This window comes from Opisthorchis viverrini (assembly GCF_000715545.1).
Source record: "Opisthorchis viverrini unplaced genomic scaffold opera_v5_415, whole genome shotgun sequence".
In the NCBI taxonomy this organism is placed as follows: domain Eukaryota; kingdom Metazoa; phylum Platyhelminthes; class Trematoda; order Opisthorchiida; family Opisthorchiidae; genus Opisthorchis; species Opisthorchis viverrini.
Window position 1 is genome coordinate 314198 of NW_008752070.1, and position 25007 is coordinate 339204.

A 25007-nucleotide genomic window follows, 5' to 3' on the forward strand; every position below is an offset into this window, starting at 1 on the left:
ATGGGCCAAGTCTCACAGCCATACAACAAAACAGCCCGCACTGTAGCTTGATACACACGTCCCTTCAGATTCAGGGATAAACCACTCTGGCGCCATAGGCGTCTCAAATTAGCAAACGTGACCCGAGCCTTGCAGATTCGTGCATTGACCTCGTCCGTCACGCTACAGTTGGGACTAATAAAACTTCCAAGATGCGTAGAATGTGCCTTCCAGTTTCGGGCACATGCACCAATGGCAAACGACCCATGCGCATCTTTGCCAAACAGTCGCAGGTTCATTGCTTAGTCTGAGTAGGACGAACTATTTCCGTGTACGTTCACCATAGCCCGTCTGAATGATTGAATTTTTTTTCTGAGCTCTAACGAGTGTGCAAGACTTCCTATTTTTCACGGTGGGACAGTAACACCAATCTAATTCTTTGGTATTATCGCCAGCTAATACCCACAGAATGCATAACCCTGGATCCAGATAATCACGTGACTAATGGTTAGTGTAGTATTAATTCATACAGATCTCGACCTTTACTGATGAGGATACATGAACATCTCCGCACATTTGCTTCGGGCATTCCAACCTTTAGTATTGCCGGACAGGTTGTATCGTTTATGTTAAGAGATCTTGCTAATTTATTTTCGGTCGGCATTTGGTGTTTGAGCATGGTTATCATCCATGTGATATCTTCCCTGCATCCAGCACCCTCTCAGAGTTCATTCAACTGCTTCATCTCAACAGCCTTTCATCATCATCAACATCATCATTGTCAGCTGTAATAACCGCGTACTTGTCGTACAGTAGTTGTAGCTGACACAGTTTCGTTCATCGATGATTCGGGTAGGTGGGGTAGGTAGCTGCGCATTGGAGGTGGGAGCTGATAAATTAGTGCGTGGTAGGTGGACTTAATTGGGGGTTGGGGAAGGGAGCTATGCATTGAGGGTAATAGCTTGAATACACGAGCGCCATTGAGGGCGCGACTGGGCCATGTCTGACAATGTCTCTGACCATTGATGTGGCCCGTCTCGGGGTCCCCATCCAGGAAGACGGCAGTGACCAGCGCAGCTGAGTTTGCTGGTAATGGCTTTCACACTTCGCTGCCAAGTAATTGTTTGACCGCCTCTGGCTCTCTTCCACCCTTCAAGTGGTTGTGCGAAAAGAGCCCTTCGATGAAGTCGGTCGACTGGCATACGCAGCACGTGGCCAAGCCAGCGCAACTTGTGCAGTGCGATCAGTTCATCTATCGAGGGTGAGTTATTTCTCCCGAATACCATTCGACGAACTTCAGCATTGCTGATCCGGTGTTCCCACCAGATCCGGGCAATGCTCCGAAGACATCGATGGTCAAACACTGAAAGTCTTTTATCGTCCTCGGTGCGCAGCGACCAGCCTTTGACTTCTTGCCAATGCATGGCTTCCAATGTGTAAAGTTGAATTGCTTAAACTATGTGAAACAAGTAAGCTTCCCTCTCGGGGAACTCTGTTAGGCATGTTTTGCAGAGAATTAGTATCAATTTGTTGATCGGTTAATGTTAATTTCCGGGTTGGCGCGGTCTGATCGACTTTTGTGTGAGGTCCTATCTTTGTTGCACATGGAATGGAGCGGCGCATGGAGTCACCATCCTGCGACTGGCCGCCTAGTTTGCATGCTGTCCGTGGATGGCACGTCCACTGAGGCTGAAATCAATGTGATTTGGGTGCTGAGCTCCCTCCGAAACCACAAATCCTGTGTGCTACCCCTGAACTGGTTTATCCAACTTTCCAGAACAGCCAAAAATTGAAAAAAATCGTTCAGTTGTAGCACCCTTTCGGTGCCTAACTGCCATGCCACCCGAAGGTTGCACGAGGGCTGGGATACTGCCAGGTTGCCCAAGCCAAGACAGGGGAGTTGAGAGGCAGAGTTCGGGTTCGAACCACGGACCTTGCGGTCAGTAAATTCGTGCTCTAACCACTTCGGCCATCCTAGCCTCGAACAACCGCTCTCATCCTTTTAAATAGAAGATAAGGTGTCTACCAAGTCTTTCGAGAGTACAGCTAATAGCGAGCTAAGGGGCGAGATGGCTCAAGTGGGTAGAGCGCGAATTTACTAACCGGAAGGTCCGTGGTTCGAGCCCGATCTCTGCCTCTCGACTTCCCCTGTCTAGGCTTGGGCAACCTGGCAGTATCTCAGACCTCGTGCCTCCTTCGGGTTGCATGACAGCTAGGCACCTAACGGGTGTTACAGCTGAACGATTCATTCACAGCTAAGAGCTGTAAAACAAAAGGGCTTCCCCAACGCCCACACACGTTGATGCTGTTCACCTGAAACTAGCACTCGTTGTGGCCTATTTTTCTATTGAGAAGAACCAACAAATGTGTGTACTTTGCAGACGGTGTCAAAATTTGTTTTCTAAGAGTTAGCTGCTCCCAGCTCTGTCCCACCTGATCGCTGTTCTCACTTATTCTGCATTCCATGCACGTAGTTATCAGGCTTGTCCTAAACTTATCTCTCCATGGCAGTTGTGCTCACACGTAAGCAAACAAGTCCCACTTTTGACACGAAAACTTCCTCAACCGACGTTATCAATTTGACGGAGTTTTAAGACGGACGAAGAACCACTCGACCAGATCTCTTTCAACTAGAAAACAATCTGTCTTGAATGCCGGAAAGGAGTTCTTGTCAGCAGGGGTGAATGACTGTCTTGAAACTGATGAGTTGGGTTACATATGGTAGCTAAACGGTCCAGAGCTGTATGGATGCACATGGTCAAATCAGAGTAACCGAGTGGTTGAAAAGAACTGATATGAGATGGTTAGCTGGGGACAGTGGTCTCCTGAAAGTTGCTGTCACATTCCGGAGTTCGAGTTGAAAAGAAGCCAATCTGGGATAGGGGGTTGGTAATTGCAAAAACTCTGCCTCGCCACCTGCTGCATCCGTATACTTCAAGTGAACAAATCAGTGTCTTGTACCTCAAAATCACCGACAATACACATTACACTATGGTGATAGGCTTTGAACTCGCAACCAACTTTTAACAGAGAGTGAGGTGGGGAATCAGTCACTAGGAAACCAATAAACAACGCAATTACCCGCTGACTACATCTGACTGGCAGCCGATGCAACTTCCCTTGCTCCAAACGGTTTACTTCATCGTAAATACCAGCCTCACTTTTCCCCTGTTCGTTGTCGACGTGATGGTCCCTTTCATAGTCTTTCGATAGAGTCCATCAGGTACATGTTCGACCTTCGCTCTTATTCTCTAGACCTGTAGTCTCATCTTTGCAATCTTGACGGTATGCATCGTTTTCTAGACTTGTAGCGCTCTTTTCTCTGTTGGTGCAATATTTGGAGGCTCTGTGACTCGTAGTTTCTCCGCTTCCATCGAGTGAAGTTTTCCAAACAAATTCGATTCTAGAGTTTGTTTTCCACTCTTATAATCCTTCCTCTTTCAAGAAGATTCAGTTGCCTCTTCGACAGCTAGGGTAAAGGCTCAGTGGTCAACTGGGTCTACTGTTTAGGTAGGGTCCCACTCAGCTGCACGGACTAGCTAACTTTTCCCCACAATCCCGTCCCCGTCTTGTGTTGTAAATTCCTTACAGTTCAGCCTTCACATAATCAAAGGAGCCACTTATGAGTGAGAAGAGCATGCATTTCATTTTGCGCCCTGGGAAGTGTTTTGCCAATCAGTGAAGTAGAATTTTTCGTTTTGCAAAATCGCTTCTTTCCTAGGTATTGTTGGGTTCCGGGAGACGTAATTGTTGCGCTTCTTCTTGCTGTGAATTTCCCACTGCTTCCCGCAACGTTGCACACCCAGATCGAAAATCGAAATCGTTCAGCTGTAGCACTCTTTCGGGGCCTAACTGTCATGCCACCCTAAGGTTGCACGAGGGCTGGGATACTGCCAGGTTGCCCAAGCCTAGACAGGGAAAGTCGAGAGGCAGAGGTCGGGTTCGAACCACGGACCTTCCGGTCAGTAAATTCGCGCTCTAACCACTTGATCCATCTCGCCCAGAGTGACTGACAGATTTATCAGTTGCTTCCATTGGCTCTCTCCCTATCGAACTATACTGCTGCTTTTTTAGGAGACTTCTTTCCCGCCCAACTCTGGAAATCTGGTGACAAAAGTTCATCTTGGGATCCTGAACTCTCTCATCTAATAGTCTCATTTTCGACCATTGCAACGGACTGCCTACGATAATCTGACATATCAACGGACAAAGGCGACAACCATCAGATTCGTTGTTCCGATGCGTAGCCTCCAACTTCTGTTCTTTTCGAATTTCTGCGTATTTTATGTTCACTCTGTTACATACCCTTGTCTCGAGTTCGGGCATTGAACAACAGTCCGAGATGCCTGTGGAGTCAATGATCAATATTTGATACTGAGTCTGTGATCGTTTGTGAAAAAAGACCGGTGGTAAAAAAATGAGGAATATGCATATCTTCTGTTTTTGGACGTCCAGGATATTCTTGTGAGGAGCCTAAATTGCCTGAACTTTTAGTTAAAAAATAGTTCTTTCTGGAAAGTTAATCCTCCTACGGCTAGGCCATTGCACCACGATCCACTTTTTCTCCGCACCTTCGTAACTCCCTCACCATCGTTCACCTGTCTTTCTCACCATTCTAGAGAGATGTTATTTTCAGAGTTAGCACTTTTTTTCTCCGACCAACCTGTAGCTGCCTCGGTATCAAACGGTCAGTTTTCGTAGCTCTCCTAATCTTTACGCTTCCCTAGTGGTGAAAAAACACCCACGTAGTATCACTGACTTGATCGACCGTGCCGCGCTATTTTCGGCAGTTTCATTGCTTACTTACCGGTTTTAACAGACTCTCGCTTTACCGGACATCAGTGCTTCCACATTTTCAGCTTCTCTGGGTCCTCCACACAGGTATATTCGGACTATACTGGTGTGTGGCGTCGATTTACACACCAAAAAGTTTATCAGTACTATTGATCTGTTTGTTGGCGCTCTACGTTGCCCATCCTATCTGGGCGGTCTGGTCCGATCTGATCGCAATCGCACGGCTGCTCCGTTGAATGAACCAGTAATGCAACAGATAGTTCCGTTTCTAGCTGGCTAGTCCCTTCGTTATTTATCGAATAAAGCGTTCTGGTGTGCTGAAATACACGGCATGTGTTGCAAGTGAATCTGTATATCTTATGGCCACCAGAACGGGTCATCTTCTCTCCCCAGTTGATTTAAACAAACTTTCAAAAATCAAGTTACGCAAAACGAAAGTTCAGAGAAGCGCACCCGAACAGCATCCAGTGGACGCCCTGGTGGGTCTTTTCGAGTTTTGAGTGCCTTTTGTAATCGCGATAGACCTCGACAACTTGAATGTGCTCTTCCGTTTCGACAGGTCATATTCCATTTGCATTGGAGTGATACTTAAGGAAGTCGGGCACTTCTACTGCAGACACTGTACTGAAGGAGTAATGGTTTCATTCGCTATGTTCTTCCTAAATAACGATAGGAAAACGATNGAATGCCTGGTCGATGACCAGGTGGTCGATCTGTCTGTTGCATTGATGTGTTGGTATAAATGACTAGTTTTCAGGTGGAACTACTGTGTACTCCTAACTCTGGGAGTTATTTTTCGGAATACGGAGTACATCTCGAAGTTGTGTATTCAACATGGCTGCATAGTGATATAGTTGTGGAGTGCTAGTCCCCGTGTCATTTGACCACATATGTTAGTGTCATTTCCCAAACTATCGATGGGTGCTAACTCGACCTAATTAGCTGGCTAGAGCTTTCATGCCCAGCTTCCGAATATTCTGTCGCTCATCTTCCACTGGGAAGTAGGATCTCTGTCTCTCCGGTACGCCCAAGGTAACATGCTCACTTACCTAAGGGCCTTTTCGCAATGGTTTATGAAAGCAGTTGCTTGGATCCTCGCTTCACAGCAGCGCCACTTTATGATACCTTCGAGACTTTAGCCCGTATAAGCTGAATTATCAGTACTACCTAGTGCCGCTGCCGATCGGTGGCAATTGATTACTGTACAAGATAGGACCGTAGGATATCGGCGTCTTCACCCGCTACGTATGCAGCGGATTCCAGCACCTTATGGTTTACCTTTATTGACCTGATTATTTCCCAAGTATTTTAACTGAGTACTCATAAAATCAGCCAACTTATTTTTCGTCTCCTCGACTTTACCCAACTTATTCCTAGCTCGGGAATACCCTCGTTAGCTTTCGACAAATACACTCATTCGCACATCAATTCGGCTTTTACGGGAGACTCAGCTAAGTCTCTCGTTTATGATATTCTTTAACTGAATTTGCTGTACAAAGGCCGCTTCGTGTTTCACTTCGTACAATATTCTATATGTCGCCGTATATTTCCATAAAAGATGCTACTCACAAGGTTGCTGTCGAAGAGTTTTCAGCAACCTTGTGGATAGTTTTCTTCACGAAAATATACGGCGAGAGCCATCATCAGCTGTTTTTCATGCTAACTTTTCCCCAAATACGAGGCACTCTTAGGAGTGGGTGATTTAGCGTCACAAAAACGCGAGTGATTCTGCGTCCTCCCCTTGGATTACGTACTAGCCAACTTCAGCATCTGCCGCTCTGGATGAGAATATTTCACAAACGAATTTCATCCTAATAAGCGGCTCGCTCTTCAAGAAAAACCGTCATATTGGGTCACATCCATCTGTACTCCGTTTTCAGAGCCTGTGCCCGCCTAAATCAGTTCAGTTTTTTCCGTTTTAAAATTTGTTTATTTATTGTTTTTAGTTTGGTTCCGTTTTCTAGCTCACGAGCCGCGCACCAAAGTTCATATGTTCACCTAAGCGAATAAGGGAATGAGACCAACTGGTCGGAGGCGATGGCCCAATCTGTGCACCAACAACTAGCTGCTTTGTCTACCCCCTGTGACAGTACTGGACAGCTATGCTTTGATGCAAGGGCGCCATCATCTGTGTGAAACGGCCACATCTGTCAGGGTCACCAACCCGATCGACGTATAGCTACTCACTGAGCCCTTCCACCCAAATATTCTAAGTTCCGCACTAACTACTAACCCAAAAAAATCTCTTGTGGATAAACCGGCTCAGTTTCTAATCTTATTCAAGTTTCAACAGTACGCTGGACAGTTAGCTCGAATCGCGTTTAAATTTTCTGGTAGATGGATCAGGCTAAACACTCGTACTTTGTGTGTGTACATTCCACACTCCCGCATTTCTATCGCGACGAACGTCTGACTCACACTACGTCGCTCTGAAACCATGCGGCCATATGCTTGTTTTCTTTCCAGACGCGATCAGCTGATTCGAGTTATGTTGAACAGTTGAATCGCAACGATCTTTGTTTATATTGTAAACAGTGTTAGCCAACCCTAGCCAAGCAACTTTCTTTCGTGTGTAAGCACCTGAGCCACACGTCTGTCTTGTACCACTGAGCCTCGCTTGATACAATACTGATTTCGGCATCTGTCTCTTTTGTTTCTGTATTTTTAGGCACGCGAAAACCTCGATATCCCGTGGGAAACGGGTGATCAGTCACCTGCAGCTCAAGCAGCCGAACTGATGGAAGAACATTTTCGCGCCCATCGCGCGGAGCATCGTGAGCGAGTCCGACTTAATACACCGGTGTGGAGTGAGGAAGAATTCCTCCAACTGGTTCCATCCATTCAGGCTATTTGGGCCGATGGATCCATTCGAAAAGCCTTTGATCAGCGTTCGAAAATCATCACAGAAAATTTTGTACGTCCACTCTCTGTTTTGCAATACGTCGTTTTTGCCAACCAAGTGAAACATCTCTTGTGACTGCTAATGTTATCAAGATGGCTATTGGGTTAAAGATCGATGCCTGATCGTTCTGTGACTGAATTCCTCTGCAAGTTCAAGAGTGGTATCTTGACAAGTTTATACAACCGACCGCTCTGTTGCACTTTCTGTCCTAACAAGATAGCAGACTCTTCAAAAACTGGAGGAAGAGTCCACCAAAACGGCGATTAAGCGTCAACCTGGCTAAAATGAGGCCAGTCCTGGTGAAGTCGATGTAAGCCGTTAAGTAACTGTCCAGCCGAGCGAGACTCGATGTCTCCACGGTTTAGAAATATGACCACCATTTTCCTTCTTCAGGATAAGAATTATGCTTGATAGATTGGCCTAAAAGCGGTTACAACGTCAACTTGTGTCTGGTTCAAGGAGATGGTCCCTCTGCAATACGAAGGGCATGTTTCAGAAGAGCTTGGTAAACACTCGGTAGTTTTTATTCGGGCAGCGTTTCGTTTTTGACACAAAGGCTTCATCAGGCCAAGTGAACAGGTCACCAGGTTATATGACAGACGGGGAACCGATCCGTAAGTCCTGCAACTGAAAAAGAAGACTGGTGCTCTTCAGAATACCACACTAGATCAGTGTTGAGTGTCAATTAACGGCTCTTGTCGGTGGGTGAGTTTGTCAAAATTTTGATTTGGTTGATTGGGGGAGTTTCAAATTAATTCTGATCGGGTTTGTTTCGTTAAGCTTCCACTTCAGGGTGCCCCAGTTGGATTCACCTCGGTTGCCAACCGTAGATTTTCCCTGGTGTTTATGGGGTTGTGAGTGTTCCAACAATTTAGTTTGAGGGGGGGGTGAGGTCAAGTGGAATTCTTCCTTCTGATGACCGCACACCAATACGTGTTAGCTCGACTGATATAGAACAGTTCTCTGCACGCTCGCCTTTTCCACGCCTTCTATTATTTTAACACTGGGATGCTTGGCGATTTCTACCGCCTCAGCAATCAGTCCCTGCGACGTAAACCGTAGTCCTCGCCTCAAAACCTCAACATTTTCTAAATCTATTTTGTGTCCCTTGTCCAGTGTGTTTTTCGCAATTGCCGAGTCTTTCAGTACTTCTTGATATTCATCTGCGTTTCTACTGTGCTCTCCGATTTTGGTGTGTGGTTCCCTGGCCGTCTGTCCTATATAGACCTTGGTGCAGTCATTACGCTTGATTTTGTAGACACAGTTCCTGGTTCTGTTTCCCGGGAGGCGATTCTTCAATTGCACCAGTGCATGTGTTCAGATGCACGCTTTTACAGTTGCCTCATCCGACCAACGTAGCTGTCTCCGTAGGGGTAGACCAATTCGTAAGTGTCCGTCGAAGGATTTGTCTTTCCATATCCCTGTTGATGAAGGCCGCGATCAACCGCACAACCAGGATTGTCATGGTCAAAGTTTTCTCATCAGCACATCACTCATCGCATCGCCTTCGAACGGAAGACGGAAGTAAAGCCGCTTGGTTGTTACTTCCTGTAGAATTCTTTTGGAAAGTTTCGATTTGAGATGTTTAGTCATATCAGTCTTGTCGACAAACTTCTGTTTAACATCGAGTCGTCGTTGCCCTCTGGTGTTTTGTCGTCAGCTGAACAGTGGCATTGACTGTTGATAACATCCGTGATCATATTTCGGCATTCTCGGTACTGCTCCGATTGCTTGTATTGTTCAGTTAGCTTCGTCTCTATCTTGTATGTGTGTTTCGGTCCCACAGATATCTTTGAACAGGCATCTCTTCACGTTCCTTGTGAGTCCGGTACGCACAATGATCACCCGGCTCTTCATCGAAAAGTCATCCCCAGCCTTTGCACAATTGGCTGCTGCCTGTGATGCAGTAGGATGTGAGCGGTCGTTGTCTCAGCTGTTAGACCCAAGAGTTGTCTTCACATGCTTCACCGAGAGGTTTTTAGTCCTCGGCTATGCTCACTTGGCTTACTGCGCCCTTTGGATCCGAATTGTTACGTTTCGGGCGCATACAGTTGTGTAGGGTTGCAGGCGGGACCTCTTGTTAAGTGGAGTCCAAAGATTGAGAAGCTACCGGGAAGAAGGCATTCGCTGCGGAGCTATTCATTGGAAAGCACCAACTGAACAGTTACAGACTATTGAACAGGGAAGTAAAACTCTCATATGCATCTTGTTTATGAAAAAAACTGTATCCATCTTCTTCTCGAACAGGTCTTCCTGAGCTTTCCTGGATACTCATTGACTACCACTCGAACGTAAACAAATGCTACAAAGCGATTCCATGAATTCCGTAATAAATCTCACTTTTCAACAGACGCAAAGCGGATTTATGAAAGAAACCACATAGTACTCGCATGCTTCATCAGTAGTATCCATCATTACATCGGCAGCTATTGATGGTACTTCTACCGATGTACACCCCGTTCATTATCGAAGGAAATTTGTTAAAATCCTTGGCCTGTAGAGCAAGTAGATTTTGGTGGGAGATAGTCGTAATCCCACAACACCATGACTACCCGATTGTTCTCACTAGTCTCCTCATGCTTTCCCACGAACTGGGCATCACTTTTGGCCATTTTGACTTCGTTCACTGTTACATCTATGAGCTCATAACTGTTGTATATCCCCGGCCACTTGCTCAGTCATGAACGTGTACGGCGATTATGCCACTGCTGAATGCATCCCCCAGGTTCATCGGTCATGTTCTACTCGGTGTTGTTGAATATTCGCAACTTATGGATTGTGAACCAAACAGTTACCGGTGAAAATACACATCGACTTGAGTTTCGTCTTGTAACGGAAGCCTATCCGTATTGAAAAGCAGAGAAGCACTGTGTTGCTGTTTCATTCATATTTAGAATCATCAACAGTGTGTATCTCACGAAACTCTAGGGCATTCCGCGACCTCTCAGCGAGTAGCCTGAACGCTTAACCGTTCGGTCACAAGTGGTTGCTCAACACTGTGCTTAACTTGCTCGTAGACATCCGAATAGGGATGAAACAGCTGTGCAGTGCTTCCCGGCTTTCCAGCATAGATTGGCTCCACTTGCAGGATCAAACCTCGATTGGAAATTTCCATATCGCCTATCAACGCGGACTTGATTATTGGTACTAGGAAACTAAGTATGGATGCAATGCCGTCTTACGAATATTTCATCGTAAAATTTTCGACAACGAACACCCGTGTACTTCGTCAGACATCCACTTTTCACTACCCAATCGCTTCAGGGAGTTAATCGTGCTTGGTTGGGTTTGATCAGCCACAAGCTATTCGTTCAAGAGAGAGCACCGTCTCAAAGTTGGTAACTGTGGTTCACTACTGAGCATAACAAAAATCAAAGATCACTTAAAGCATTCATTTTCTTCTTGAAGGGGCGAGATGGCCCAAGTGTTTAGAGCGCGAATTTACTGACCGGAAGGTCCGTGGTTCGAATCCGACCTCCGCTACTTGACTTCCCCTGTCTAGGCTTGGGCAACCTGGCAGTATCCCAGCCCTCGTGCTTCCTTCGGGTGGCATGACAGTTAGGCACCAAAAGAGTGCTACAGCTGAACGCTGAAGGAACACACCACTCACACAAAGTTACCGAAAACGCTTTAGTCTTCGATATGCAGAATCGCGTATCAGCTGAAATAGAATGTGACCGTTTTTGCAACACATTTGGTTGAATAGTATAAGCGAGAATTTCAGCTGGGACTCTGTTAAGTCTCCCAGTAACACCAAAATAGTTTCCACATAAATGTATTTCAACAATCTTACCTTCTTTTCGAAGCAACCAATTTTCTGGTTGTAGGAAACTGTTACTTGTTCACATCCATAGATTAGAGTAGACTATAGTCTTGTGTACTACAGGTGTATACTGGCTTGCAAAAGGGCACATGTGCGAAAAGCAATTTGCCACGGTCGTGTGAATGCTATTTCTAAAGCACGGATCACGGTGAACTGAATCACAACTCATTTCTCCGTCCTACCTGTTGAGTGGCTTGTTCGCGCGGGAATTTATGTCCTTATTGATGTACTTTCCTTTCTTTATCCTTTAATCTTGGTTCCTTGGCTCACCTTACTTCACACGAACTCTATTCGCGATAGTCACACGATCCGTTCCGTACTTCTGGGATGTGTACATTGCTCGCTGAACGGATATTTTTCACATTTGCCATTCGGGTGTGTTTCCGTCCACTGGTCAGAAAGTTCTTCTAAACGGTACTTGTTTCTGGAATATCGTCTGGCTACATTGTGCTGTCCAACAAGACCAAGTGATGAACTCAAATTGAGCACATTGCCATCAATTAACGACGAATTGGACCCATCACCGACTGTCGTTTTCTGATGCAGCACTTGTCCTCAGCCTCTCTTCTCTGCGTTCTTTGGGACTGCACAGAGGGCGGACTACTGGTTCAGCAACTGAGTACTACGCAAACCCCGAAGTTACACGAATTTATCAGAACCGTCTGCTGAACTCCTTTCGAACTGTCCAACCACCGCTATAACAGATCAGTTATTGCTTGAATCTCGGAGCGTCGAACACAATTCAGCTCGTCTGATCATCAGACATTTTGATAGTTGGGTTGAGCACTGTGAGCGACGGCTCCGTTGATCAGCCGATGTCGAATTCTCCAACTGCCCTGGACGGTGAACCGGAACCCTTACGGTATCGGAGGTTTGTGACTCCATACCTCCCCTCAAGCTCAACTTGGCTCGTTGTCCGGATGACCCGCCACTCGCATTATTCAGCGATAGAGGTTAGATGCTCAGTCAGCGCTCACTTCATCTATTTGATTTCATTTTAAGAAAGGGGACTGTTCCAGATGAGTGGGGGGAATCTGTGCTGACGCCCTTTTTCACAAAAAGACCGGAACCGAATGCAACAGTTACAGGGGGGATCAGCTTGATTTCGGTTGTAACAATACTTTTGATGTCATTTCATCATCATCATCATCATCATGATTGCCAGCTGTAATAACCGCGTACTCGTCGTACGGTGCCTCCTCCCGGTCGACAATATAGTGCACAGCGGGTGTAAATAAGCAGCCATGCTGATCGATTCAGAAGCTTGCGAAAAAACTTCCCGTAATAAGCTCCTAAGAACCCTGTGTGAATAAAAACATCAGTGACAAACATGACTCGCCATCTCAACCGCCTAGTTTTTTGAACCTGACCAGGAGTGACAACTCAGCAGCGAAGCATCGCCGTCAACACTGATGTTGTTGTCTTTGATGATGATGACTCAGCTGCCCGAATGTAGATCTGCTGTCAGATCGAGGGCGAGGTGAGGTGGCTCAGTGGTGAGAGCGCGAATTTCGTGACCGGAAGGTCCGTGGTTCTAACCCAAACTGCCTCTCGACTTTCCCTGTCTAGGCTTGGGCAGCCTGGCAGTATCCCAACCCTGGTACTTCCTTCTGGTGGCATGGCAGCTAGGCACCGAAAGGATGTTACAGCTGAACGATTTTCTTGATGTCGGATCTCCAGCCCTGAATGGTGAATGTGGAATTCCCGCATTTCTGTGTATGCGTTCCAACCGGCGAATGTCAAAGAGTTATTGGTCCTATAGAACTCCCGTATGCCCTGTCTCAGAATAGTTACTTTTCCTCCTCCACTGTTCGCCTGATTTACTCGCTGTCAGAGAAGAAAAGTTATCCCAGTCGAATAAGACGGATCGCCAACAGCGTTCATCAACACAGGGTTGCTCGTGATGAATACGGCAATCAAAGGGGTATCAGATTAACCCCCATTACATTGAGGCTCTTACCATCACTTCACTTCCTTCCTTCGTGCAAAACCCCACCCCGGGGTTTCAGGATTTGTTGTAGGATTCTGGCGCAGGATTAGCTTGTTCGGAACACCGATTGAGCAACGTGTAGATGACCGATGGCACTACTACACGCTGATGTGAAAAGTACGGTCGATTTCGTCGCTCAAACTATTCTTCATAACTACAACATTCCATGTTTTCACAAACGTGTGTACGACATGTGTATAAATATTTATTGTTTTGTGCACGTTTTTCTCGAATGCACGTGTGCGCGCATCAACATCGACTAGTAGCAGCTTGTGGTAACTTGCGGTTATATTTAGGGGTGGCGCCTCCAACCCCTTTTGAAATAACAGCAAAAACCGACAATCGGAGATACACCTGACAGCCACTCTGGACGGATTTCACCTCTGCTCCATTGTACGTCCCGTTACCGTATAACATCTAACAATAGTCCAGCACCTGCATAAAGTGTCCACCGCATAAGGTTGGTCGCCGATGTTTCAAAACTATGGAGCATTTCTGGTAAACTTGAACCGTCCCATGCTAACGTTGGTCGTTGACTTACAATACACTTCATGTGTATCATTCAACACGTTCTGCATTAAGCACAAACCAAATCGGCTGATGGCATCGGAGAAGAAAACTTACACGTGGCGGACTTTTGCAATTGAACGTAGTGCCAATCAGATCCGTGTTTGCAGGACTATTCACTGTTTGTGAAGCGAGGTGCACAGTTCAAACAGATCATTGTTGATACAGCAAAACGCAGATACACCGAACTCATCGCGGCGAGGTATGTACATGAGCCATCCGGGAAAGATACCTACAGAAATCTCAAAAGTGATAAAAGTAACCTTAGGCAGGCTGGACTCGACCTACTGCATTTCATTATGCAATCGCTCTCGTGGATTCATATCTCAATGTTCATCCCAAGCCACCGGAACATTGGTCTAGCCTGTGATATGAGGCAACTATTATAAACTGAAACAATTTGACCACTATATCCCGAAGACCCTCCAACACCCAGCAGACTTCCGCCCTAACTGACTGAGCTGACATCTTCCTCCTTTCACTTCAGTTGAAGGTTTCGAGTTTTCTTACATTGGCGCCGAGGCCTTGTTGACGGATCACAGGTCTTCATTAACAGGTAGCTAGTTCTAGAGTGTCCTTACACGCGGTTCCCTTATTGTCCAAGAATATCGAACTTTCAGTCAACAAAATAAGGCATCTTTCCGCTATCCGCATCTCGCTTCTCGTTTTCGTTTTTTCATTCATGCTACACCGTAATTATTTCTTGACCGTGTGGTCTGTCATGTTCTGAGCTTAATCTAGTGACCTTACTAGGAATCCTTTGCGTGACTTCGCCGGGTGCGGTCATTTAAACTCACTTGAACGGCCTCAGTCAGTCAGTCAGTTCTTCAGCTATAGACAACGTAATGTTCCCAGCTCCGATAGTTTCGTTCACCGAGGATAGGGGGAATAAGAGAATGAGTGCGTCGTGTTGGAGACGATGGCCCAGCTTGTCCATTGACGTCAAATGGTTCTGTTTGTCCGATGACAGAGACTGAGAGCCACGCAATGGAGGGGATAGACTTGATCGGATACGGAACTACCATTAGCTGAGTGATATAGCCATATTTGTTAGGGTCACCAGCCGTGGGCTTTTCGTGTCCCGAGGTCCCCATCCAGCGAGACGGAAGTTGCCAACGCGACTGAGTTGACTGGTAAGGGCTTTCACGCTTGATTACCGTACCATATACTGACCGTCTCTAAATTTTCTCCATCCGATACTGGGGTAAGTTGTCCTCTGGCATACGAAGCAAGTGGCACCCTTTCCATTTCTTCCCAGAAGAAGGCGCCGGTCGTCTTTTTAGGTGCCATTGTCCTAGGGAACTGGTATAATGAAATATTCTAGTTTTCCGAGTAGTTTTTTCGAAGAATAGTCCGTGTGAACCTTACTCGTTAGTCTTAATGGTGGATCCAGTCGGACAGATTTAGTGTCACTTTCGAACTCTGCCACTCTGTTTAGCAGGACGTACCATTCGTACTCGTGACTGCGGTAGCATTCTTTTAGGGTTCTCTGTTGATTTTTATACCTGCTTTGTCAAATTTACTTCTCTGCTTTTTGATCCTCAGAGCGAAAACACCCGATACTATCTCAATCGGTTACACTATATCGGGATTAAGGTAAGTTCGACAAGCCGCAATCTTCCAGAATTTCTTCCCATTTCACTTTCTAAAGAGTCTGCGTTTCAAATGTTGCTTCTACATGCATAACCCGAGAAGGGCGATCTCTTGCATACATATGTCCAACTGTTCTTTGCAAATTCCCACCTTTATCGCTAACCATGCGACTTGATAGGTCAATAAAGTACAGTCCTCCTGATCGGCCACAGTACTCTGATAGCACCGCTACATTCTACAACCACTATGGGATAACTAAACTGTGCTCACCATTTCTATCTGAAATACAAGATAAGTCTGTGTACAATACACGAATGACCGTACAATGCTGAAGTCAACAGTCTGACTGTAGCCTCCGCTCCTTACGTGGTCTGATCAGGTACACACCATCATCCCCAGATCAAATCCAAGGACATCGGTTACTGGTGTGCTCTTGTGTGCGAAAACCTGGAGTTTTTGGCTCCTTTCTAGCTAAATTGGGATGACACCACATAGACAAATTGGAAGCGCCGATGTGATGTGGTATCGTCCCGTAGTTCTATGGGAGGAGGGTGAACAAACATGCGATCGATTTGAACTGCAAGCGGATTCATCTGACTCTCCATGCCGAAGGCGAATACCGCTTTTCGCCGAGTTGAATTTTATTCACTCTGAGGAACATGATGATCCATGCGGTTGGGATACTGCCAGGTTGCCCAAGCCTAGACAGGGGAAGTCGAGAGGCGGAGGTCGGATTCGAACCACGGACCTTCCGGCTGGTAAATTCGCGCTCTAACCACTTTGTCCATCTCGCCTCCATATACCAAACGCTTTGGCATAGCTGGCCTGGATGGTTGTAAACACCTGCGTTCTCGTAAAGCAGCACGACTGATTCGTGTTTGCTGTAGATCTTTGTCGGTGTCTACTGTGCCAGTGAGTATCGAATTCTTTAGGCTATTGAATGTGACAACGGTGGTCTCCTGGAGTACTGATATGGTGTTGCCAAAGCGTTCAAGATCACGGAGGAACGGATGCGGTAGTACAAATGACAACCAGCTTATGGTGAGTGGTGACGTGCCGTTCGCAGTTGGCACCTGCTGGTCCCTAGGGAAATTATCACAGTCTCAACGGACGTCAACACTCAGGTAAATCTATATGGATGAGGAGTATATTGTGTACCGGACACCTCGCTACTACTTCTGGATGCGACACGCTTAGCACCCATCAAACATGATACCGCTTGTCCTGAATTTCAGTCTATACTAAATAAACTGAAGGCGTTCGTTGGTATGCACTACGCATATGGAATCCACGGTGAACATCACTTTGAAACTTCTGCGGGCACAAAATAACAAGATTTTGAGAGCTCAACAGACAGTTGGATCCTGGTGACAAACGAACTAGACAAGAGGGGAAAATTACGCGTGCCACACGCGAACACTTCATAGCTGGAGTCTGATGGGTGGTTGTTTGGTGAAGGACATAACATCAACGAAGATTAATTTTCACGAAGTCTGCCCTACCGTGGTGGAATAACTATGTACCAGAAAAAGGTGCCCCTAGGGTGTTGAGTATGTAGTTGAGAGCATTTTGCCGTAATTTATCCAGCCTGTTGCTTCCGACTCTGAAAAGGTTCAATCGAGTTCGCACTCTGCATCTGTCGGAACTTCAAGTTTGCGACGCACAAACGGTCCCATGCAATCATGTTCCTTAAAAAAACGGACTGCATAGTGAGGGATTTGCAACCGGTGATCAGAGTGGCTCCGGGGACCTTCAGCAGCATGTCAGGCGACCCTCAGTAGGTAAACACATCGCGTCGATGTCATAGAGGTTCGGTAAAGTGTGATCTTGTCGTGGAATAAGGGGCATGCATATCGTTTTTGTAGTTTTTTTCCCACTCGAAAACATCTTAACCTATTTTCGCGGCAATTTGGTTGGTTCACACAATGTGATACAATCACGTCACTGCATGCTCAAACACTAATCGGTCTTGAACAGAACTCGTAACGCTTTACAAAATGATATATACGGAGGCTTGCGGCCAAATTCACCCGCTTAGTCCTTTGGGTAACGGTAGATTTGTTGGTCGTTGGTTTGTACGTGGAAGAGTAACTAGTTCGGAGTGCCTTGTATTTTCTGAGCTATGTTGTGTGGTTTCGATGCTACTTTTCGCCTTCGTTTGGTGTGCGTTGTCGCAGGGAAATGGTAAATCCTGTCATGCTAAACCAACGGTTGTGTTCACTTTGGCCCTATCCTTCATCTCTTGGGCTCTCGCAGTCACCGTAATGATATGCTCAGGGCGAATCGTAAATGATTAGACGTCTTCCTTCCTCCCATTCTCTCGATGTCCATCAATCGAACAACTGTCAGTTTTTCTGGCCGCTGTGGTAAATGGGCTTCGGTCGAATGAAAAAATGACCGAATGCACCACGATTCATTTGTGTACGGTTACCCCCACCCCTTCATGACTGTCACACGTCATCCAGTATTTTGGCATGTTTATTCAAGGCCGAGCCTCTTGATATCCTGTACTGATGTTTCTTCATCACTACCATCGATGCCAGTCTTTCAGTCTACTCAAGAGTAATTGAGTAACCTGTCGCAACAAACAAATACGCTTGCCATCCGACTCACGCCATCGACACGTCGTCGCTCGCATCATGACAGACTGGCTAGAGAAATGCACCCCTACGAGCCTCTGATCATAGATCTTACTTGGATTCGGTACTAAACCAAATTGGTGAAAATCTCCGACTTATTTCGAAAGCCGCTCTTTCGGAGCTACAACCTACCTACTTCAGTCCAACAACCGAAGAAAGGGCAAACAATGCTGAATGCTCTTTAAGGCGCGGTAAGCGCTAACACAGTCAAGACTCGCACATCAGGCACAAAGTGTCCGTCATACTGGGTCGGGTGGAGATTAAATGGCAAAAATGTGCACTCAACGCCATGTGCCACGCATAAAAGTGTCGTAAGTACGCAGAGAGCCCACAATGGCAAGCAAACACAAGTCACTGACTGTGACCTTAGGAAGTCCCAGTCCAACAACAGCCTTGGCGGATTGAGGAAAACCGATCCCTCGAGAAGAGATAATCATCGGTCGGTGGACCGAAAAGTCGACATCACAACTAATTGCACGTAGGGCTGAGAGTATGGCGTTCCAAGTGCTGCTGCTCAGTATGCATCAGTTAGATTAAATGCACCGTCATAACATTTTACTGTGGGATCTTCTTCCATTCTACGCTCAGGTATTTTTGCACCTTCCGGAAAGTGTATGATTCGTGAGCCACATTCTTTTTGGTCCACAGTAGGTCTAGTTAGGAAGGTAGGACAACCAATGAAATATGTTCCTGCTGGTTGAACCGCTGAAACCGCAGAAAGTGCCATCAGCAGATTCCCATATGTTGTCAAACTAATCATGGCCCAACCTGAGTCTGTGGCTTTCTATAGAACTCTAAACCTAAAGTACCGCCTTTCTTCGTACTCGAGGTTTTGCAGAACACTCCCCACTGAATACTGTTGAGGCTAGACTCCCACCCATCCGATTTGTGTGGCTGAGCTAAGCTGAATTCAGGTCCTTTAACTCCTAAAAATCCGTGTTACTTACAGAACTTCTTGAATTGGTCAACTCAATTGAACATTTTCCCTCAATGTTAGCACCAACTAAATGAGCGACGGATTTGTGTATACAAATTTCCATCCAAAAGCATCATTGCCATCTCTCATCATATAAGCAAAATAATGCCAGGTCTAAAAGAGAGATGGGCGAGATGGCCCAGGTGGTTAGAGCGCGAATTCACTGACCGGAAGGTCTGTGGTTCGAACCCGACCTCTGCCTCTCGACTTCCCCTGTCTAGGCTTGGGTAACCTGGCAGTATCTCAGCCCTCGTGCTTCCTTCGGGTAGCATGGCACTTAGGCACCTAACGGGTGTTACAGCTGAACGATGTTTTTAGTCCTACTTCATTCTTATCGGATACATGAGTCCCATTTTGCTGTGGTCTGAGCCAGCAATCCACCTGGTGCATCACTGAGTACCCCGTGCGTTCAGTCCTCCCTACCTCACTTGGCACTCGTAATTTATCGGTAGTACATACTGCTGGCTTTCGAACCACCTGCTCGTCTCCCCTATGTTCAGACGGCTAAACTACGCTCATGATGTTCCATATACTGCTTTGCGCAAAACGGTATTAATGACCCTGCTTGAGTTCACATTGACCTCATGCGACAAACTAATCTGAAAACGAGTATCGGCCCACTATAATACCTTTCATCTCAGTATAAAACCAATGTTTTCCTCCAACTAATGATGAACCGCATGAAGTGTGAGAATATGACCGCTTTCGCGTTGCCCAACCTTCTCGTGGTACTCCCGATTTTCTAAAACTGGTCTCTGGAATGATCTTAAACAAGACTATTCATCGTTACATCATGCGGTCGACTGACCAAGATAAGTCGATCAGACTTGAAAAACTGATGATGTTTGGGTATCTTAACCTAACAAACTTGTCAGCATATGTACCGAAACATTTGGCTTTGGATATAACCTCAGGGTACGGGAATTCCCCAACCGGCCGTCTTGCCGACTACTTAAGCTTGGTACACGCGGTCATAGTTAAGTGAATCACACTACGTGAACCAGATACATCCTACGAGTATAATTGATATTTCACAGCTAAGTATGATATGGCTGATACGAACAGAGCACATCCAGCACACGTGCAAGAGCATTTTGTAGTCTGGCGTTTTTCAGAATGTGGGTAATAAAGCCTTCCAGATGAACTGAGTTTCCGGTTTGAATCGATTTTGAGGTGTCTACAACCGCGGCGGCCGCCACAGCGAACGAGTCCGTCAGTCCCTAAGAATGGGCCTACGAAGATGTCGCTTCCAACCAAACGAGTAGGAGCAGAAGAAGGAATATGTAGAAGAGAAAGAGGGGAGACTTCAGGAGACTGCTTCAGAGAATCCGAAAACGCATTTCGCACGTACTGTACCGACCAACAAGCTCCCTTGTGAAGCGTATTTTGCTGTCTGACGCTGTACGACTTTCTTTCGTTTCCGAATTCCGCTCAGCAGCAATCATTTTGTCAGCCTAGAATCACCCACATCCTACCTGAACTCAAGGACGGGACACTACAAGTCATCCTTGCTTCCGTTGTTACCTGGACAGCATAACCCCCACCTACAACTGTGCCTGATGGGAATCAACAACTCGTTTAGCCACATCCAACTCAGAATGAGTCAACCAGCGATGAAGTAGGCGAAGTTCCGTCGTTGAGCCATGGTGATAAGTTACAAAGTTTCCTGTGAGTGTATTCAGTGATTTTGGGGACGCTTTTGTTCAAAAGTTGATTCTGGCAAAACCTAACGGTGCTTTCAATTGAGCACGAGATCACTGATTGGAAAGTCAATGGATCGAAGCCAACCCCGGTATCCCGATCGCCCCGGTCTAGGCTTGGAATACCCGACAGACGGCATTTCAGTCCTCGTGCCTCCGTTGGTTTGGCATCTGGGAATCAAATGAGTGTCATAGCTGATCGATTATTTATTTATTATTTCCTTTAATCATTTGTATGACCGCCTCACAAGATGGTCCAGACCTTCCTGAAGAAGGTGCAGTTTGTCGCCACGTCGAATAATCATGCACAACTTGGTGTTATCTGAATAGATTAGACATGGGAATTGGATGTTTGTGAGTAGATCATTGGTACAAACTAAAAGTACAGTAGGGCCAAGGTCGGATCCTTGCAGAGCGCAAATGTACACAGCCCGTTATGCTGACGTGTAGTCTTCAACTCTGATAAAATCGTGTCACCCAACGAGAAAAGCTGAGATTCAACCCCATACATGTTCAGCTTCGTTCGCAACCTTTTTTGAGGAACTTTATCAAAAGCCTTACCTAAGTCGACAAAGGTTATATCTACATCGTCTTCGGAGGTCTTTCCTTTGATCCTTCGTTGTCTGACCACCACTGGGTTGGCTAGGTAGAAGTGTTTCAGGTGAAATCCATGTTGAACGAAGCAGATTGCTTTTCCCCGAATGACGTCGCATCCGACCGCACGGGGTTCCTATCCGTGACGGTGCAAACCACGAAAGTTAAACTAACTGTCCATTAGTTCCCGAAAATGTGCTTGTTTCCCGATGTGAACACTGGACTGACGATTGCAGCCGTCTAATTGAGTCAGAACGTGTCCCTCTTCAACAGGTGCTGTGTGCACCTTCGCAAATGCCTTGCAAGGAAGTTCTCTAGTTCCTTGGACATTAAAAGTTGAGCGCCATCAGGTCCGAATGATTCATGAGGATTCCGTAACGTCAGACAGTTGAACACGCCTTAAGTTATTTCTCCCGAATACCGTTCGACGTACTTCAGCATTGCTGATTCGGGTAATGCTCCGAAGACATCGATGGTCAAACACTGAAAGTCTTTTGACATCCTCAGCGCGCAGCGGCCAGGTTTCTGATCCATATAGTAATATGGAGCGCACCGCGTCATTGTAAACTCGACCCCTGACAGAGAAGCTGGTGTCAAGCCCACACCTCAGGTGACGTAGGTTCACAAAAGCTGCTTTGGCCTTCCCAATCCGGATGGAAACATCATCTTTCGTGAGACCACCGGGACTGATACAGCTGCCCAGGTAAACAAATTTGTCTACTACTTCAATTGGTTCAACTGCAAACATGAGGCTAGGGTTCGAGCCCGCCCACCCAGTCTTGCAGTAGCACTTTACACTTTGCAGGTGTGAAGTGCATGCTTGTGCAACTTCTGCTGATTTCTTAAGACGGAAAAACATATTGTCATTAGCTGCTCATCATCGTTCGTTTTTTAAAACGTCCAATGCGTTTTCGTCTACTTCTTCAGTTCATAAATCGCCACAATTCTTATGTTCCCTTCAGGACTATGTTCCAACCGACGAAGATATTGTATGGTCACGAAAGCCAACGACCTCCATCATCGAGGAAGAGATCGTTGTACACAATGCCTCACTTGTCTTCGTAGACGTGGGCGGTCAGACCAAGGAACGTCGCAAATGGTGTCATTGCTTCTCGGACGTTACCTCCATTCTCTTCCTCGTCGCATGTAGTCATTACGATGAGCACTATCAGGACAAGGTAACCAAGGAGTTCCGCAACAAGCTTCGTGAGGCTATGATTGTGTTTGAAGGTCTCATCAATCACGCCGCCTTCCGGCGCGTATCCATCATCATCTTTTTCAACAAGACCGACATCTTGAAGGAAAAGGTTTCCAGTCGTCTGTCAAATATTCGTGATGAGTTCCCCAATTTCCCCGCTAAATTCGATCCATTCAAGTTACAAGATGTCCAGAATTTCATGGTTGAGGCATTCGCTTCTTTGGTTAGTAGTATGCCGGGTGCCGAAAGCCTGGCTGTTCCAAATATCGGTCGTGGTAGTCTAGGTGGATCATCGTTTTCCGGTACAAAAGATGTGAATGCCAGCGGCGTTCGACGTACTTCTGCACCTGCAACGGCTCACCCAAGCATGTCGATAGCCGCACAAAATGTCGCTCCCATGCCAGTAAGGAAACGTATGCTCTATCGCCATTTCACCACGGCCGTGGATCGTAGAAACATTGAAACGGTGTTTCACGCTATGCAAGACACTGTGCTTCAGAACAATCTACGTCGAATTATGATGGGTTAGAGTGAGGGTTCATCCCGTGGAAACTTTTTACACACAGATACCCTCCTCCTTCTTCCAAAGCCCTGATTGTTTTCTGTACACAACTATCCCGGTATTTTCAACTTCGCCTATCCAAGCATCTGGTTTCTTTACCTCTCATTCTTGTGCCAAAAATTGCTTTGTTTTACCAGAATCCTGCCGCATCCTTTCACCGACATTTGTATGGAATCGCAGGGCCCTTTCCTCCGCCATTCCGTTGTTTTTTTTCGCTGTCCCAAACTTCTTGTCTTTCATATTCGATGTCTACTTCTCCTGTTCAGCTGATCCCTCGGCCAGATCATTCAATCATGCCTCCCTTACTTGCTTTTGTTTTTTTGTTATTTTTCTTACTTCCAATATTGTGAACGAAAAATGTGTCTATTTGTCACATGTTGCTTCCATCCTCCTATGTGTTGTTACTAGATTGTTTCGCTTCAACCACCCTGACGCAAGTAACCGAGCGCAGGTTATAAGCCTTTTTACATCCGCCACAACAATGTGATGTACAAAGAAGTCCCGTTCCGCTTTTTCGCACATCCACTGCACTATCTGCAGCATGTGGTTATACTCCCGTGTCTTATATAAAGATACTCGCACGCGTCAGTGATTTTTCGCTTTCTTTCTCTTCCGTGTTTGTTTTTTTATAGCCTATTCGTGCACTTGCATGCTCTTCTAGTACACTTATACACCAGACAGATTGGTTATGACGCAATCTGTGTTCTTGAATCCATATCAGGGAATGAGTTTCTTTCTTGACCCGTTTTCACACGTATATCACACTGGAATGTAGACTGCAAGCTTGAATCCCGGTAACTATTTTCGTTCCCTTAATTTTCGGCTAAAGTCTTGGTACAAAGTCATGAAGGACGCAGAACTGTTATCTTGACAAGCGTATGTGAGTAGATTGTATGAAGGAACCACAAAAAATGATGGATCTTCATACATCTAACTAAGAAACTATTGGGAAACTACATTTCACCACGGAATGCCAACTGTTGGTTGCTTCTTCACATAGCCTAATCTGATTGGTTGTTTGCGCGCAACCTGCTCTCCTAAATTGTTCCTCACAGCGATGTGTCTATAGCCAGCCCTTGTTAAACGTCCTAGCAACAGTATTAGCACCAAGTTATGTTACTCTTGTCTAATGATGGTAGAATACCACAAGACGATTTACTTGAATGCTTAAGCTCAGCATAGACCACTCCTTCAATGTGGCTCCATCCCACTTGACGAATGGGGTCGTAAAACCGAAATTAGAGCACGCCGGTGATGCACACATGCAAATTCGTTGTCACTGAATGGTTGTGTATACAAGTAGGCTTTGCCAGTATTGTTTCCTACATCCAAGCTGTTGGAACGGGTGTTGACTTGGGTTGGTGGTGCCGATTGTGTGGCGCCACGAAATTGCATCGGGTTGCGGTAGCATTGTCGGTAAACTGGCAAACAGTTAGATTTTGCTTAAACTACCTCCGCACTCAGAGCACATGCTGATTCGCAGACCCAGTTTCGTTATTGTCGAAAACACTGATTCGTCAAAGCAAGTCGTTTAAAACAAAGTGTATTTTATGTGCACTGTTACTCGAATGCGAGTAGGCTCTGCGTACAACAATCCAAAGAACTTTGGTGCCCAGTGTAAGTTCCTCGCAACAACCAGTAGTGAAAGCGGTCGAAAATAATCGCAGTAGAGGGGCGGTGCTGTCAGTAT

At 46.1% G+C, this 25007-nt stretch overlaps 1 protein-coding gene across 1 annotated transcript in view; it reads left to right on the forward strand.

Moving 5' to 3' along the window:
• T265_10834 (hypothetical protein) overlaps window positions 1-24014 on the forward strand; it is a gene marked incomplete at both ends in the record, with an annotated part of 30897 nt that extends 6883 nt beyond the window's left edge. Inside the window, 3 exons of the mRNA XM_009177317.1 lie at window positions 7442-7687; window positions 15601-15651; window positions 22520-24014. Of these exons, the coding sequence (XP_009175581.1) occupies window positions 7442-7687; window positions 15601-15651; window positions 22520-23284 (1062 nt within the window). The remainder of the gene's footprint in view (window positions 1-7441; window positions 7688-15600; window positions 15652-22519) is intronic.
• Window positions 24015-25007: the final 993 nt, after the last annotated feature.